General features: G+C 44.4%; 1 protein-coding gene across 7 annotated transcripts in view; it reads left to right on the forward strand.

Moving 5' to 3' along the window:
• The window catches only part of LOC125309546 (cadherin-10-like), a 47,760-nt gene extending 36,546 nt beyond the window's left edge, over positions 1-11,214 (forward strand). For 6 of the 7 annotated variants that reach the window (XM_048266544.1, XM_048266541.1, XM_048266546.1 and 3 more), the window contains 4 exons: positions 510-631; positions 1,053-1,161; positions 2,006-2,257; positions 10,015-11,214. In XM_048266544.1, the coding sequence (XP_048122501.1) occupies positions 510-631; positions 1,053-1,161; positions 2,006-2,257; positions 10,015-10,502 (971 nt within the window). In that variant the 3' untranslated portion in view covers positions 10,503-11,214. Of the gene's footprint in view, positions 1-509; positions 632-1,052; positions 1,162-2,005; positions 2,266-10,014 lie in introns of those variants that run through there. The other variant, XM_048266548.1, reaches the window with a different exon arrangement.
• Positions 11,215-18,609: the final 7,395 nt, after the last annotated feature.

The raw sequence follows: 18,609 nt of genomic DNA on the forward strand, positions 1-18,609 counted from the left end.
GCTGCCAAAAAATAGGATGAAACTAAAACAGCATGAACTTATCCTATTCAAAGATAATGTCACGTTGATGTCAGATAAAAGCACTTTATCTGGGATGCTGGGACCTGTTTGTTTGTTGTTTTCTAAAAAAACATTGGTGCACCAATTTATGGATGGTGAATCATACTCTGTCAATCAACATAGATTGAAAAGGCCTGAATAAATGTACTACATTACCCTGGACCAATTTGTGGGTAGCAGGGGTCCCATAATCAACCCCTGAGATCATCACTGTTCTGTCTGGCCTAATTACACCTTTAAATAATATTATTGCTCCAAGCCATTCGGCTTAATATGGCACAAATTAGCTCTCCCATCATAAATAAATGAGTACTGTTTAACAGGGGATTTGGCTTCCGATGGCCTGGGTTTTGTAAATGGGCATGGACTGACGTGTGAAACAGGTGAATGGTTGTAGTGCTCTACTGTATGTGGTCTTGATGTTTTTTTACATCTGTGTTCTATTGTAGATAATGCTGGTCAGATAACACGAGTCCCCGTGTTCATCAAAGTCATGGACATCAACGACAATGCTCCTGAGTTTGCTATGTTTTACGAGACCTTTGTCTGTGAAAATGTTAAAGCTGGCCAGGTAATATATACTTAACACCTACAACCTAGCTCAATGTGTTCATCGGGTAGACTATTTATAAGTGCTGTTTGACGTAATTTCACTGTATGTTAAGTACCTCTTGAATAGCATTAATGCAATGCAAAATGTAACATGGCTACACCAGTAACCTAAGCTCACAGTATTGTATCGTTTGATGCTGCTGCATAAACTTGTCATGTTGCAATTGTCATGGGGCACTTAGGAAGCCATTAGCTTTGGCATGCACAGTACTGTGTATGGTTTGTGCATGTAATAGTGGTTCATTTGCCTTTTTATTGTATCAAATGAAGATGGCTAAAGGTGGTTAAACGCATTGTGCTTTACTATGTCATAAAAAAATATATCTATAATGTCTCTGTGCTGTGCCCTCTCTCTCTCTTTCTCTCTCTCTCTCTCTCAGCTGATCCAGACCATAAGTGCTGTGGACACTGATGAGCCTCTGGTTGGTCACAAGTTTGTGTTCAGTCTCAGCACCATCAACCCCAACTTCACTATTGTTGACAATGAAGGTAAAACAACCACGACATTAAACAAATAAAACCACCCATAAAACACTAACATTAAATGCTGAATTTGAAATAGTATGACCCTCTGTGGTTGCATCAGCCCATTGAATTGTATCATTTACTAGTGTAGATCTTCTAAAGGGGCCCTTACTATCAGTAACAGTATAGACCCTTTCAACAATAAAAACAAAATCAATGCTTGAACGTTCTATTTGGTTCCCAATCTACTTCCTCTGCATTAACCCATTTACTCCTAAAATGCCTGCTAAAAACGCCTATAGAATCCTATGGCATTCTAGACTAAATAACCTTATTTCCTGAGGGTTTTCTGAAAACATACTAAAAATTGTCAACGTCTACCAAAAATGTAATATCTAAGCCTCTGTAGCACCTAGAAACATGAAATAAAAAGCATGCTGCGCTACGCAGCATCCAGCGGGAGACTCAATGTTCCGCTATGCAGCAACCGGCGGGAGATAGAATGTTGCGTCATGCAGCATCCAGCGCAAATGGGTTAAGATAACATATGGAATGTTAAAACTATGATGCTGATAATGGAACTCTCTTGAAAGGGTCCATAGGCAGTGCAGCATATTAAATTCCTTAATTCTTCAGCTTTACAGTATTGTGTGCTTTGCTTAAAGCTACTTCAAATAAAGGATGGTACCCTTCAAAGCTAATTCTAAAGTCTGTTCCCACTGAATTAATCCTTATTTAAATGTAAAAATTGATATGAGAGCATCTTGCAAACTATATCTACCACAACAAAACAAATGCATTCTTGACAGAAACTAATGCATTCTGGGAATTGTAGTGAAAATGGGGCATCCTTCTCTCATCTATCCAGACAACACAGCGCGGATCTTGACACGTCGCGGCGGCTTCAGTCGGCGGGAGACTAGCTCGTACACGCTGCCAGTGGTAATCTCGGACAACGACTACCCCATCCAGAGCAGCACCAGCACCTTGACGGTGCGTGTGTGCGCGTGCGACAGTCGTGGGAACGTCCAGTCGTGCAGCACCGAGGCCTTATTGCTGTCCGCTGGTCTCAGCACCGGAGCGCTGGTGGCCATACTGCTGTGCATTATCATCCTACTCAGTGAGTAACACTACAACACCCCCCGCAGTCACGTTCACTCACATGCACCATTACTAACTCCCAGCTGCTGCATTAGACAGACCAGGCACGAGACCATCTTACTAAAGCAAAAAACACAACATAATAAGATACAATTCATCATTTGGTAAATTCTAGATTAGATTAGATTAGATTAGATACTGTACAGTTAGATAAATATAATATAATAATAGAAAAAATAAATACATATTTTGTGCAGTTTTTGGGTGTTAGCAGTGCAAGGGCATTAATGAAACAGTGCAGGAGTAATGTAAAGGAGTAATGTAACAGTGCAGTGCAGTCCATGTAAACAGGTAACAGGTAGTTATGAAGATAACAGGTAAATGGTAAGAGCAGGAAAAATCAGGCAGAATATCTATCTATAAAGCAAGAAGCGTCTAGTGTGTCTGTCCGGATGTGTGTCTGTGGAACGCATATCTCGCTGACCGTTTGTCAGACTGATTACAAACTTGGCAGGTGTCTTGCTATGGGCATGAGTAAGTGCACTGCCAAATTTGACGAAATTTGAAGAAATGTAAAAGATATCGTTAAATAGACTATATCGGTAAAAGGAGCACACATTGGCTTTCGCCGCTAGCCACTCCCCCTCCCACACAGCACTGTAGGACTGTAAGCTACCAGTGAGGATAGAAGCAGGGCTTTGGCAGAGCTGGATCAGTGTAGGTTACACGGGTAAAAACTTAAGCGAGTGCAAGATAACTCCACGGATTTTGCAACAACACACCAACATGCCAACACACACAGGTAGGCTATGCAGTGGCTCTTCAAAATGACGTAAAAAACTACTTTGGACTGTCTTTAGACTTTGAATAAGCACACGGCAATTCAAACTGCAAGAGCGATAATGGTCCCGAATCAAAGAATGTCCCAGAATGCCACACATGCAAAGCATAACCAACGACAAGCAACGAGTGGCAGACAGTGTGATGTCACTTATATGAATAGCCCAGGTTACATTGGACTGTCTTTAGACTTTGAATACACAAACGACAATTCCAACGGCAAGGTCCTAAATTGAAACGAGCGATAATGGTCCCGAATTAAAGAACGTCTCAGAATGCCAAACATGCAAAGCATAACCAGCGACAAGCAACGAGTGGCAGACAGAGTGTGATGTCACTATAGGCCACCAGAGACTGTTTTTGAGTCACACCGTTGCAAATTCCATATGATGCATCATTCCACAAAATGGTTTGTTTTTTCTATCATCAAGTTATTCAATAGGCTAAGCATATAGCCTTGACTCAAAACGGCTGTTTTGATTATGATTATGATTATGTCATTTTGATTTGTAAAAAATGTCACATGCAGCCATGCTTAAATTCTGCTCACTTCACATGTATTATATTATTATATTATCTGTAGGCCTATTCATTATTGAATGCTTACCTGGAATTATGTTTTTCCCTATCATCCTATTTTTAAAGCAGGCCTACCTGCAGGCATGTAATTGGGCTACAGGAATAGCATGTTTGAACGGGCACTGCATTAGTACAATAAAATGAAAGGGACATAGACATGCATGCACACACAGGTCAGACAGGTCCCTGCTTTTTCACCTTGTGATCTAGATATTGTTCACACTTAAGCATTCTTTAAACATGTTCATTGACTGCATTGCATGAAAACATGAATTGTGGTAATGGTGTGGCCATAAAATATTGATATTGCACAAATAGTAATGTGAGTACAGATTGGACAATAGCATGTTAGCGACTGAAAAGAGACCGGAGTTAATCTAGCCAGTCTGTGTGAAAGCTCTTGTTGTTGAACACTGTGTGCACATGTGTGTCTAATGTGTCCATGTGTGTGCTTGTCTTGCTAAGTACTAAGCCAGGTTTTCCTTTGCCCACTGTTTGTTCGATTTTCCTCTTCACTTGCTGGTTGTTTTGTTCTCCACAATCAAGACATAAAAAATAGGTTGGCTGTCCATAAGATCACTTAAGGTGCCATATAGCCATTAAACACACACATACACACACACACACACACACACACACAGACATAACAAAACCTAGCAGAACTGCAACATCTTACATTATTAAATGTACAATGCATTCTTTTTAAATGGCCCTTTTCGCCTGGTCAAAGTAGGTCACCAGCAGTTTTTCCAGCTTCCTGAAATATTGTCTCTGATGCACAATATGGAACCACTGCCAGTCCCCAACAGCCAGAGTTAGCTTTCCTTTTCAAAGCCAAACAGAGAGGGAGAAAAGGAAAGATATGCAGAACTCTGTTGTACTTATGTTCAAGGGCATATCAATAAATCATGGGATGTGCAAAACAGCTGCTGAATGCAACTTTCTGACCAAGAATAACCACATTGTACCTGTAGCTAATCATCCATGTGTGTGTGTGTGTGTGTGCAGGGACGGATCATGGCTTGTGCCAAGTGAGCACGTGCACAGGGGCCCTGAGCCAATGGGGGCCCTCGGATTTAAAAAAAAAAAAATGCCATGAATTTAGGCTAGATTATGCCCGGTGCTTCTCTCTGTTAATTTGCAGCACAACTGAATGGTGTTATGTAACCGTGGACCGAAAGAAAACGAAATGTTTTCCTGATCAATAAATACTTCTTAATTCATAAAATATAGAGGCATAACATTAGGTGGAAGTGGTAGGCTATGAGTGCTCATTTGATGTGTATGTGTGTTTGCGAAAGTGAAACTGACAAACTGAACCACTCGTGGGAAGGTGAATGAAGTGGATTCCTGCAATGTTCATGAAAACAGCATAGCGATTGGATAGCCTAATAAATCGCGACATGTTGTAGGCCTAACAGTAGCTTATATCATAGCAAATAGCCTATGGCGATGCCGATGACAGATTTAAAGTAGGCTTATATTTATTTCACTCGTCTTGCTGGAGTGAACGCATAATGTGGGCTGTTGCGCAAATAAATTAATTAGGGAGATGATCTGCATCTCCATTTACCAAACTCTATAGTTTTGCTAACATCTCCACTGTTAACGTGAAATATGTCTCCATGCAAGGTAGTGTCAAGCAGCTGTGAACTGAAAACCTTATCATGCAGGTAGCCAATATTTACGTCACCTGAGTCAGACAGAAAACGGGTCCTGCTTGCTTTGTTAAAGTTTGTATGCCCCTTCCAAACTGCGTTAAAAGGGTGTATTTAACAGCCAGAATTTCAAAATTTTCCCGGGGGAGACAACCCCGAACCCCCCGTAATATGATCAGCACCACCTCTCACAAAATACGATCGATCAACGTCCCTGCTACCGGTCAGTCAGAAATATGACAACTGTTGTCCGGTCCGTTTAATGAAAAAGGTTGGGAACCCCTGCTGTAGACTGTTTGGACAGCAAAGGGAGATTAAAGCCTAATAATAGAAACAGCTGCTGGAATTCATTTCTGTGTGGGGCTGAGTTATAATATGACATAATGTACTACATTTTCAATGTGTGAAATTGTGCACCAGCCTGCACAGCGACAGTAAAGAAAGACGTGCTGGCATGCGCTTGCCGTGGTCTGGGGGGGTTGATATTGTGCACAGGGGGCAATATCTGTTTAATCCATCCCTGTGTGTGTGTGTATGTGTGTGTATGTGTGTGTGTGTGTGTGTGTTTCTGTGTGGGGCTGAGTTGTAATATGACATAATGTACTACATTTTCATTGTGTGAAATTGTGCACCAGCCTGCACAGCGACAGTAAAGAAAGACGTGCTGGCATGCTTTCGTCGGGTCTGGGGGGTTGATATTGTGCACAGGGGGCAATATCTGTTTAATCCATCCCTGTGTGTGTGTGTATGTGTGTGTATGTGTGTGTGTGTGTGTGTGTGTGTGTATTTTTGTTCATGTGCAGAATGTGAGAGTGAATGAGTCAGAAGCATCTGCTCTGAATACAGAGTAGACTTTGTATCTGAGTTGTAGACCAAATCTAAAACATGCTGGGTACCTGTTTTTGTATGAAACTGGCTGCACGTGTTTGTTGTTTGTGTATGTGTGTACTTGTTGGATTTGGGAGTGAGATTATGTTTGCTGTGTAGGTCTGTGTGCACCCAGTGATACAGTATCTGGTGCCAATAAAGTATACTCTTTTAGAAAACACAGAACAGTCTTCCATTATTGATCCCAGACCATGACCGCCTTGCTTCACATCTCTCTCTCTCTCTCTCTCTCTCTCTCTCTCTCCCCTGACAAGTCCAGCACTGACCCTGTGATAGCAAATGAGGTATTGACTGTCCAGGTCTACCTCACACTCTCCTTCCCTGCACCTGTCATGTATGTGTGTTTGTGTGTGTGTGTGTGTGTGTGTGTGTGTGTGTGTGTGTGTGTGTGTGTGTGTGTGTGTGTGTGTGCGTGCGCGTGTGTGTGTGTGTGTGTGCGAGAGGTTAGTTAGACCAGCCCCTAGACTGAAGCCCACCGTCACACCCCCAGATGGAGGTGTCATGGCATCATACTCATTATCCCGCTGTTTCCACCTGTCAGACACCACAGATCCCCCGTAACCTCCACCACCACCCCACCCCACCCTCATTTGGAGTGGGAGGGAAACACTGACATGGAACAGAAAGAAAGAAAGAAAGAAAGAAAGAATGAATGAATGAAAGGAAGGAAGAAAGATGAGAAAGAAAGAAAGAAAGAAAGAAAATAAAGAAAAGAAAAACAGCAGCAATGCAGTGTATCACTGGCGGGTTTGCTTCAGAACAAAAGAGTTGAGGTTAACTTTGCCGGAGAATGACAATGACAGTAAACTTTGTTTGTGTGAGAGGGACAGCAACATGGCCATTGGGCAAACACAAGTGATAGAGGGGGAAGTGCAGGGGATTGGAAACTCCTGGTGGATGTTGGAAGGCAACTACAAGTTCCACAGTGTATTGTTGTGATCAGTCTTTGAGATCTGACTTTGTGTTGTATTCGGAGATTGAGCGCATCGTCTACTTTATTGAGACTAACTATTCCTTTTGAAGACGTGATGGAGGAAGACTTTGAAAGGAAGAAGTATGCAGATCTGGTAGCAAGAGTAAGGGGATGTGGCTGGCAAGCACACACTAAATCAGTGGAGATAGGTGCCAGAGGCTTTGTAGCAAAGTCAGCTACAACACTTCTGTTGGATTTTGGTTTTCAAGGACGAAAAGAGCTGTAAAACAGGTTATCTCAGGTTGCTGAAAACTACCTGGGATCATGCTGTAACCTGAATTGATTTAACCTGAATTAAATTGATTGTTTTGTCATTTTACTTTTAAACTGTTTGTCAGTGATGTGTTATACAAATGTAATAGCTATGCTAAAAAGGTGCTTTGAATTTGAACATGAGAACCAGAAAAAGAGAAGAGTAAACTGGACTGAGACAGTAGGCGGGTTATGTATAGAGGAGGACTTTCTAAATGGAGAAAGACTCCGTCTCTCTGCATTCCTCCCCCGTAGTGCTGCCCCCAGCACCACCTCTCACCTCGCTCTACACCTGCTCTCTTCTCTCTGACTCCTGACCTCCACAACACCCTCTCCTACCCTGAGCTCAGCCCCAACCCAACCAGGAGGGCCTGTAGGCAGGCTGACAGAGCCTCAAGCCCTTGCCTCCACCACCACCACCACCCCTTGCTGAGAGCAACAGCAGTGCCATCACCTCTCCTGCCCTCAACTCTCCCTTTTTTCTGCTCTGATCTGCTCTCCTACGCTCACTCCCTCCCTCTCTCTATCCCTCCATCACTGCCCTCCCTCCGTCCCTCCCTCCACCCACTTGGTCTCCATCCCTCCTTCATAATTAACAGCTGAGTGGGAGGTAGAGAGGCCGCGCGCCGGTACCTGGAGAGCCGCGAGACTCCACGCAGAGACCACAGCGTGAGCAGCGCGAGCGTCAGCACGAGCCGAGCGGCTGGGCAAGCTCCGCCGGGCGGGGAGGGAGGAAGGGGAGGGGGGCACGGGACTGCTCTCTCCAGTCTCAAGCTGATGTTTATGCCGAGACCGCTGCCGTTAAACTGAAGCATGCTGAAATTACCCAAAAAGGGACCATACTCTAATAATCACCAATTCACAAATGGAAACAAAACAAACATGTATAGAAGAGATTAAAGCCTAAAACTACCATAGTTTACCACCACCACTACCACCTCTTCTGTTTATGGTGCTAGTGGTGGTGGTAAACTATGGTAGTTTTAGGCTAGCGGTAGCGGTGGTAAGAGTGTAGTGGCTAGGGAACTTGGCTAGCATGCAGTTGCCACCAGGGAGACTGGACCTTTCAATTAGTATCTGTAAATTGCTTTGGATAAAAGTCTCACATAAATAAAGTGTCTCATTAAAATAGAAGCACACTAAAATTAATATAGTGTGGCAGAACTGTACTGAAACTGGCGAAGGGAAACCACAGTAAAACTGAACCAAAAATAAATCTATCACCTCAGAAATGAATCACATATAAAATCAGAACAACATAATTGTGCCACACAGAACATAACAGAGTTTCTCTTCATAATGCTCCTGCCATTTGGATAAAAAAAGAGAATCATCTTAGCTACACACACTTTGGCATTTAGCATGACACTTTGTGCAAACTGTGCACAAAAAAACATTTTAGAAAAAAAGAGTCTTTTTTTCAGTTTACAGTTCCAACAATAAAGCAGGCCAGTACTGCAGCGTGTGCTTCCAACAGATCTGAACTGTAGTCTTACCAACTGACTTACCTCTCAAGGGGCCGGCGTATCTTTGCTCTTCAGCAGAAACCCTCCTTTATATTTCTGTCGTCCTCTTATCCAGTGCAAGAGGGCCTTTATGTTACTGAAGTGTGTGTGTGTGTGTGTGTGTGTGTATGTGTGTGTGTGTGTGTGTGTGTGGACAAAGAGTGTGTCTGTATGTGTATATGTATGCAATTGTCTGTGTTTGAAAATGTGTTGAGTATCAAGGAAACAGATCAGCAAGATGTGCGAGCAGCACATGGGGGCTGCTCAGGGAATGTGGGAACTTGCACTTTCTAAGACACGTGGCTCTTGGAGATAGACGTGAAGATCGGCCCAAGAAAGACGGGGTAGCAGAAGGCGAGGGTGTGAGTGCGCGAGAGAGAAAGAGAGCCTCCTCAGCTGAATCTTTAATACTACAAGGTTATCGCCTCAGGCGCCACACAGACACTATCAGGCATCACAAGGCGTCACTTGCCGCCGCATTCACTAAGATCTTAAGTGTGTGACACGCTTTTGAAACTCACTCCTCTGCACTTCCTCCCCAGCCCCTAAGTATTTTAATACAGTGCTGGTGGAAGCAGTTATCTACCCTCTCCCTTCTCTCTCTCTCTCTCTCTCTTTGTCTTTCTCTTTCTTTCTCTCTCTCTCTCTCTCTCTCTCTCTCTCTCTCTGTAGGAGTTGTCAGTTGTTTTTGTGTATTGGTGTTGCATTAGTGCCCCCTGCCTTTCTAGAGAAACTCTGATGAAACATCTAGCAGTATTTCTCTTTCTTTCTTTCTTTCTTTCTTTCTTTCTTTTTGTTTTTCTTTCTTTCTTTTGTTTTGTTTTTCTTTCAAATTAAAATTTAAATTCAAAAGGTGCTTTATTGGCATGACAAATAGTTTGACATTTCTACTGCCAAAGCCATATTTTCCATAAAGATATCAGAATATGTACAGATATTGTCTTCTTTCTCTGTTTCTCTCTTTCGGTCTTTGTTCAGGTTCAGGCTAAATATTCAGCATGATTGCACCTCCTGCTCTACCCTCCTAATTCTCTCCATCACCTCTCTCTTTCTCTCACTCTTTCTCTCTCTCTGTGCACAGTGATCGTGGTGCTGTTTGCTGCCCTGCGGCGTCAGCGTAAGAAGGAGCCACTGATCATCTCCAAGGAGGGCGTCTTGGCGACAACGTGGTCGCTACAAGCGAGGGTGGCGGCCCGAGGACCACACTCCTTCGACATCGGCACGCTGCGCAACCCCGAGGTGATGGAGGCCAACAAGCTGCGCCGCGACATCCTCCCCGAGATGCTGTTCCCGTTCCGCCGCGCCTCACCCATCAAGGACAACGCCGACATCCGGGACTTCATCAGCGGGCGTCTGGCGGAGAACGACTCGGACCCCACGGCACCGCCCTACGACTCGCTGGCCACGTACGCCTACGAGGGCAGTGGATCGCTGGCGGAGTCTCTGAGCTCACTGGAGTCGGCCGCCACCGAGGGCGACCAGGACTTTGAGTACCTTAGCCACTGGGGTCCGCAGTTCAGGAAACTGGCCGACATGTACATTGGCAAGGACACAGACAGAGAGGCCTGAAGCGGAGACATCGAGGGGAAGGGAGAGGGGAAGAAAAGCCGTACGGAACTGGTCCACTCTTGTGTCTGTCAGAAGGGCCAGCCAATCATAATACGCTTCGCCACCCGGCCCACCCTCCCAACACTCCACCCTCATATCGTAAATACGGAGACTGGAATATAGCCTACTATACTCCACTTCAATTGACAGCGTAACCAGTCACTACTCTAAAGGAATTTTTTCGTGTTTCTTTTTTTTTCTTATTCTCTCGAAATCAGTAAAGATGCCTTCGACTTGTAGGAGTACCTTGTGAACAATGATGTGGAAAATGTGTTTTGTTACTACGGCGAGCGATAGTAGTCTTGTTACTATCTATGTTTATGGCAAAAAAAAGAAAAGAAAAAAAAACAATAAAAATAGGTTTTATCAAAAACTAAATTTGAAATAAGTATGTGTATAAAATGTTTTGCAGCTATGGGCATAATGTATACTATTCAATATCTTTGTTTTGAGAAGCAACGTACCTGTGACCAGTACAGTACAAATTCTGTCAAGATGTGGACTCATTTCAACTCATAGAAGTAGACATGTACAAAGGGAGTTTGCTGTGTAGAATTTCACACTCAAGTCATATTGTTTGAATGCTGAGTCATGCTGTTTTATAATTATATTTTTATACTTATTTTAATAATAAAATTAAACCAAAAGTCTTTGGTCTTTTGTTCACCCACAATGTCTTTCAAACTCATTTGTATAACCAATTATGGCAATCACTTCTAGTAGCATGTGATTGTTACATCTGCTTGTTGTAATTGGGATGTATAATTATATTAGCTTAGCCATATAGAATTAACAAAACACAACCTAAAATGTTTTAGTTGATTTATTAAGATTGATGTAGACTTTAATATTCTATGGAGATGTAACTGACATATTTCAGGACAGGCTGAATATTAATTGATTTCCAAAAACTGCATTGATTCATTTGTACTCTCTGAGAGTCATCCGTTTCCTCTGCGTTAGACTATTTAATAATTTCTATGGTCAGCACACATCAGTCCTCAAAGGGGCTCATCTAGCAGTGCTCTATGATCATAAAACCAATTTCTCTACCATTGCAGACTCTTTTTTTTTTGTATCTCTACCAATTTACAAGTCTCTAAGTAGGTAAAATCCTTGTCCTTGATGTGTTTTTTTTCATCATACTGTACTTCATCTTTTCCTGCTTTGCAACTAAGCATCTTTTATTGAGTTCCAAGAACTCCCAACTTCTTAATTGAAGCTCACATTTCTCTCCTGACTAACCACCCATGATGGACGCGCCTGCAATTACCCGAAGACAGTGTGTTTCTTTTCCAAACTTAAAAAAGAAAGGAAAGGAAGAAAGGGGGAAATGTGCTGAATGGTACGTCTTCCAGCCACTCTCCACAACCTCTGCGAGCTCCTCTAGAGAGCGCTTGTTTCATCAAACACTTGCGTTGCACTCAACGACTACTGAGGCGTCCCTTGCTGATTGCCGATCCGTGGAGTTCTGTTTCTGCAGAGATGTGTGTGTGTGTGGGTGCGCGTGTGCGCGTGTGTATCTGCGTCTGTGTGTGTGTGCGCACACATACATGTGTGTGTCTTTGTGTGTGTGTCTGTGTGAAATTTGCTTTCCGCAGCAGGAAAAGTTAGATGTTTTTTTTTTTGTAAGAGGAAAAGAAGGTAGAGTGGTGAAGAGAGGTAAACTTTGTCCAAGCCTGTTGTTGAGTTCTTAGTTTTTTGACTCTCCTTTCATGCAAAGCATTTAATAAGAAGCCCAAATGAATGACCATCTTAGGCTTTGTTGAAACTTGTTCAATAACTGGACAAACGACGCAAAGTGTTTTTTCCAAAAAACCTTATCCTCTGTTAAACCACCCCCCCACCCCACACACACACACACAAATACTCACACACTGTCATTTCCCTCTAAATAGCCCAGTATCTTTGTATGACATATGAGCAGTGTTGCGCAGGGGGTGGGGCAGGTTAATCCACCAGGGGATCTAGGCTAGGCAATACAGGTGCCCTACCATATATCTGCGCTGGTGATCTTTTGTGTAAATCTCACACCGGTTTATGTTAGTGGTGGAGAAGATGGGCTGCGGACCCAAAAGCCCCTTGTGTGTAGTTGTGGGAGCCCCTCGTGTGTAATGTAAATTCTGCTATTACCCTCTGTGATATATCAGCACAGGGGCTGCCAGGACTTGGGCTCCCACTTCTCCGTGATCAATATCTCCTCACTGGATGGGTTTTTTTTTTTCACACGTTTTTATTCCTTCCCTGCTTTTCCGCACCCATCCAATTTATTTCACTCTAGATCTCTCTGTCTGTGTGTCTCATTCGCACAAAGCATCTTCCGCGCGCATGTAGGACCAGAGCACAGCTAATGATAGTATAGAGGTATGCATAATTCAGCCACTGCGGCAGAGCTCGCTTATCTATTATACAGCATATCTATAAATCATCGGTGTATTAGTTGATAGGGGCTCATCTAGCGGAGGAAGAGGAGGAGGAGGAGGAGAAGGCAGATGGTGGGAGTCAATCTGCGGAAGGGTGGTATTGGGGGGTAATCATGTTCTCTCATAAATGAAACCTCACTTACTCATACATGTCTAATTGCCTCACTTACCTGTCTCTCTCTTCGCTGTTTGTCTTTCTCTGTCTGTATTTCTCTCTGTTTCTCTCTCTCTGTAGGTGGATTTACATGGAACGTTTTTGTCATTCCTACTAAACTATTCTGATTTAGAAATGTGTGCCATCTGTTTACATGGGCTACGTTCTATTCCGATCAGCTGCTTACCGGCGCTTTAGAATTCTTGATCGGAATAGCAATTGCTGCTTCACTTTTACTTGAGAAGATATAGCAGGCAATTCGATTGACCGTATACATGACTGTTCAATCGGAATAAGAACGGAGTACACCACCCCTTTCATTCCGATTACATTTCTTTTTTATTTATTTTTTTTTGTATATATTGTTTTGGCCTTTTTATGCCTTTAATGACAGGACAGTGAAGAGTGACAGGAAGTGAGTGGGAGAGAGAGCAGGGGTGGGATGCGGAAAGGACCACGGGGCGGGAATCGAGCCGGCATACGGTGCAGGTGCCCCAGCCAGTTGCGCCACGGCCGGGGCCTTGATTACATTTCTAATCAGATCGGCAGGTTTATTTTGGTGTTTACTGTATATGTGTCATTTCTATTCCGATTAAGCCATTTTTCTAGCCTGACGAGCCAGACCCACATCAAGATGTAGGGTCTGGGAACTCACCATTGGCAGTGCTCAATCCGAGGGTCGGGATAAACGGTTGTCTTTCAAATTCCCACGCAATAGGGCAGCACTACAACCCATGAGTCCCATGCGTTTCCCACCAGCGGAGATAGTTGGCTAGTTGATCAAACCTTTGGCAACTTTTAAAAAAAAGGCCTAACTCGAGTCGCGGCCAAAGCCGATTCAACTCTGCCGTCATTATGTTAAGCCTGTCCACCAACTCTATACACAATGAGATTGGCCTGACTAGAGTTTGTTTTTTTCCAGCTCGCAAGCCAACGGAGAGTGGCGAGACTACCCTGGCTACAAATTAAATTTGATGCTGCTAGGGTGCGTCTAGATTTCTAGGCTACCATTTTTTAGATTCTGATTGGAAAATATAAGTCCATGTAAGCCCACCTAATGCCTGTGTTTGACTCCTTCCATGTCTTTTACTAGGGCTCTCATTTGCTGTTGGTTCCAATACTCTTGTACTCAGAGACCTCCTATGTACATGGACGGAGTGTGTACCAAAGCCCAATGTGTCATGTGTTTTTAAAGCGGTGGCTGAGTTGGTCCGGTGCGTGCTGTTGCCAACAGAGGTCCCCCTCGGTGGACGGCGAGGGTTTTGTGCAGTCAGAGCTCTATAGAGTTAAGGATTTAGACAACAGTGTTACAACAAAGAAGCATCAAGCTTACAAGCTCATGCTCACTCACACACATACACATGCACACTCACACATACACACACACACACACGACACACACACACACACACACAAACACACACACGACACACACACACACACAGCACACACACAACACACACACACACACACACACACACACACGACACACACACACGACACACACGCACACACACAACACACACACACACACACACACCCACACACACACACACACACACACACACACACACACACACACACACACATACACACACACACACACACACATACACACAGTACAGCTGGCCTACGCTGACACACACAGTAACACACACAGTAACACATGCACACCCACACACACACACACACACACACACACACACACACACACCAATGTACACATGTTTCTTCTACATAAAAAAAGATCTTGGACTGCTTGTGTCTTTTCAAATGCAGCTTGGTTGTACCATTCAATATCTGGCAACATAGAAGTACATTTCATCATTTAGCAGACGCTTTTATCCAAAGCAACTGTCAACTATAGTACAAGGGCCATTGTGCAACTCAGGTTAACAGGTTAAGTGCCTTGCTCCAGTGCACAACTGTGGAAGTCAGGAATTGAACTTCTCAGGCTACGGCATGCTAACCCAGGTCGACAGCCTCTACGCTACCACCATGTTTACAATTGCAGAAGGTGATATTTTAATGGTAGATTACATTCAGGTTCACTGTCACTCACACATACACACATATACTGTAGTGATGTGTAAAGTGAAAACTCAAACTATTTTTGAAAATTAGTATTTGCTGAAAGATTATTAATTGCTTGTGTTTCATGCTGTTTTTTTTTTTTTTTGTTCTGGTGTCCTCTTCTAATACATCTATTTTCACCATAGCACCTATCCTGCTGTTATATTACATCAAGACAAACCTCTGTTAATGTCAGAAGAGGTTTCATCAAAGGCATACACACAGATGCAGTCACCCATACACGCACATCCACACACATCCACACACACACACACACACACACACACACACACACACACACACACACAGTGTTGTTCCTTGCAGGTGTGCCCGAGGTCTCCATGCTCTGAGTGGCGTCTCGTCACCTGTGTCTCGCCAGGTCCACTCACCTGATGGCTGAATCAGCCAGTCTTGGTGATCGACCAGAGGAACCTGGCCCATCTTTGCAGCAAAGGCGCACTGGGGCTGTAGGGAGCTCAGACCCGTCCAGGAAAAAGGCATAATGAACACTGCCTCGGAGGAAGAACAGAGGAAGAGGGAGAGAGAGACCTTAGAAAGAACAAAGAAAAAAGAAAAGATTGAGAGAGGAGAGAGAGAAATAGAGAGAGAGGGAGGGAGAAAGACAGAAAGAGAACAAAAGAGATAAAAGGAAAGAAAGACAGATAAGAACCAAGAGACGAAGGAGGAGAGGGATTCTGTCAAGAGGGATTAATTGTGCCCTGTGCTCTGAGCGGACTTGGCGGCTCTCTGCTGGACATTGCTAGGGCTGCTTCAGGAATATCAGACAACATTACTGTCCTGTTCCACGCCTCATACTACATTTCTATTTTTCTTCCCCTTTTTTTTCCTTTTTCTTTCCTTTCTTTCTTATCTCTTCCTTCCATCCCTCCTTTTTCTCCTTGTCCCCCTCTCCCTCTTTCAACTTTCAACTCTCCTCTCCTGTCTTTCTCTCTCTCACACACACACACACGGGCGCACACACACACACACACACACACACTATATTCCTCCTGTTCCTCTCTTTCTCTTCCTCTCATCTTTCCTCTCCATCCATCATAGTTTAGCTCTATATTTACATTTGTCTGTGTTCTTCTCTCAACCTTGGGTCTCTGTTTTCATCAGAAGTCAGTCTCTCCACCTCCACCTCTCTCTCTCTCTCCTCATCTCTCTCTCTCTCGTGCCCTTCTCCATCTGAAGAGTTGAGTGCGGTCTAGGTAATATTTGGAGAGGCAATCTCATTATCCTTCCGTCTGAGAGGAAAGGAGCACAAAGGGGAGAGCAGAGGGAGGGGAAGAAAAAAGAGACAGAGAGATAGAAGAGAGAGAGAGAGAGAGAGAGAGAGAAAGAGAGATTTAGAGAGATAGAGAGATATATAAGTATATATATATATATATAGAGAGAGAGAGAGATAGAGAGAGATATGTATAGAGAGAGATAGAGAGAGAGATAGAGAGAGGGGGGCAGGTCCCGTTCTCATCTCCTCCCCCTCTCTCTCTCACTCTCTCTCCCTGCGTCTGAGTCTGCAGTATACTGGGCCCTGGCGTGGCGTTAATGAAATAAAGCCAAACTTCACACAATTACCCTGGCCATTCTAATGAGCAGGCTCTGCTCCCTAAGCCCCTTCCAATTGGGGATTAATGTCTCCTAAGTGGCCCGTAGTGTCACGTCAGATATATTTAGTAGGAGCTGGGGGAACAAATGCACTTGCTGTTGAACACATATACACACACACACACACCACACACACACACACACACACACACACACACACACACACACAAACAAACACATATCATTACACAAACACTCACAACTACACACACACACACACACAAAGGCATATCCACACATGCACACATTCAAACACAAGTATTCAGATAGGCACACATACATGCATTCATAAAAGAAAACACATACACACCCCTTCACACTAGCACAAGCACACAAACACACACACGCACACACATACACAAACATGTGTGTACGTACATTATCACATTCAGTGCACAGCACACACTAAGCTTTCACTTCAGTAGAGCATGTAATCCTGCTCTTGAAATGATTCCCCAGGTTCGTGACCCATGGAGGGAGAGATTGGCCACCCGTGACACGTGGGCGAACTGGAGCCAGAGGCTGTGGTGTCAGAGGTGCAATCACAGCATTTAGAGCTCGAGAGAAGGAGGGAAGAGGGCATCAGGAAGAAAAGCGAAAGAGAAGAGAAAGGGAAGAGGGAGAGAGAAGAGAGATGAAAAGATGGAGAGAAGGAGCCAACAAGGGAGGGAAGGAATGGGGGTAGTGGGTGGAGGACAAAAAAAGTGCAGCACTCACGCCGTGTGAGCAATGACCCATGCCGCAATGAACTGTGGGAAACAGCCTCCCCTTCCTCGGAGGGCGCAGCTGGGTTTCCACGGCAACACAGCAGGACAAAACCCCGGACATCAATCACAGGGATCAGGGCGCTGACGGCGCACCGCAACCATTCACTCCTCTCCCTCCCTCCCTCTCCCTCCCTCTCCATCTCTCTCTCTCACACTTATGCCATTCCTTCCTTCTTAGAGAGAAAAGGAACTCCTGACACCTAATTGCTTTCAGTTCCAGGCTGAATGGCAGGCTTTTAGAGCGGCAGCAGACGTGGGACAGCGTGGCGGCTCCGGCTAAAAGACGCTCCTCTCTCTCGCTCGCTCGCTCGCTCGGCCCGTCATGTTTCAGAGGAAAAGAGCTGTTGCCTCTACTTCAGAGACTTTTAACTGCAGAGTGCGCCCGCTTCTCCCTCTCTTCTTTCTCTCTCCCTCTCTTTCCATCTTGCTCTTTTTTCTCCTCCTCCTTCCATCTCTTCTCCCCTCTCCCTCTCTTCTCTCTCCCTCTCTCTCTCTCTCTCTCTCTCCCCTCTCTCTCTTCTCTCTCTCTCCCTCTCCCTCCCTCTCCCCTCTTCTCTCTCTCTCTCTCTCCCTCTCCTCTCTCTCTCTCCCTCTCCCTCTCCTCTCTCCCTCTCTTCTCTCTCTCTCACCCTCCTTCTCTCTCTTCTCGCTTGTGAGCCCTGCGGCCAGTAGCAGCCAGTAAAGACTACAGAGCACCATGACTTGTCAAGTCAGCAGCCCCTAATGTGCACTGCCGTTGTTATGCTGGTGCACTTCGCTTGATAGCGATCGTCGTTAGGTGTCAGCGTGTGAGGAAAGCAAGGCGGAGGGGGAGGATTGTTGTGTGTGTGTGTGTGTGTGTGTTTGTGTGTGTGTGTGTGTGTGTGTGGTGTGTTCCCTGAGCCGATCGATTGATTTCTGTATAGCTTTGATATTTCTCATGTCCTTAAACAGTCACATCAGCGTTTTAAGCCATGGCAGATTGCTCTGCCTTCGGGCAGTTTGTTGAAACCTCAGATGTGTGTGTGTGTGTGTGTGTGTGTGTGTGTGTGTGTGTGTGT

This window comes from Alosa alosa, chromosome 16 (genome assembly GCF_017589495.1).
Source record: "Alosa alosa isolate M-15738 ecotype Scorff River chromosome 16, AALO_Geno_1.1, whole genome shotgun sequence".
Taxonomy (NCBI): Eukaryota; Metazoa; Chordata; class Actinopteri; order Clupeiformes; family Clupeidae; genus Alosa; species Alosa alosa.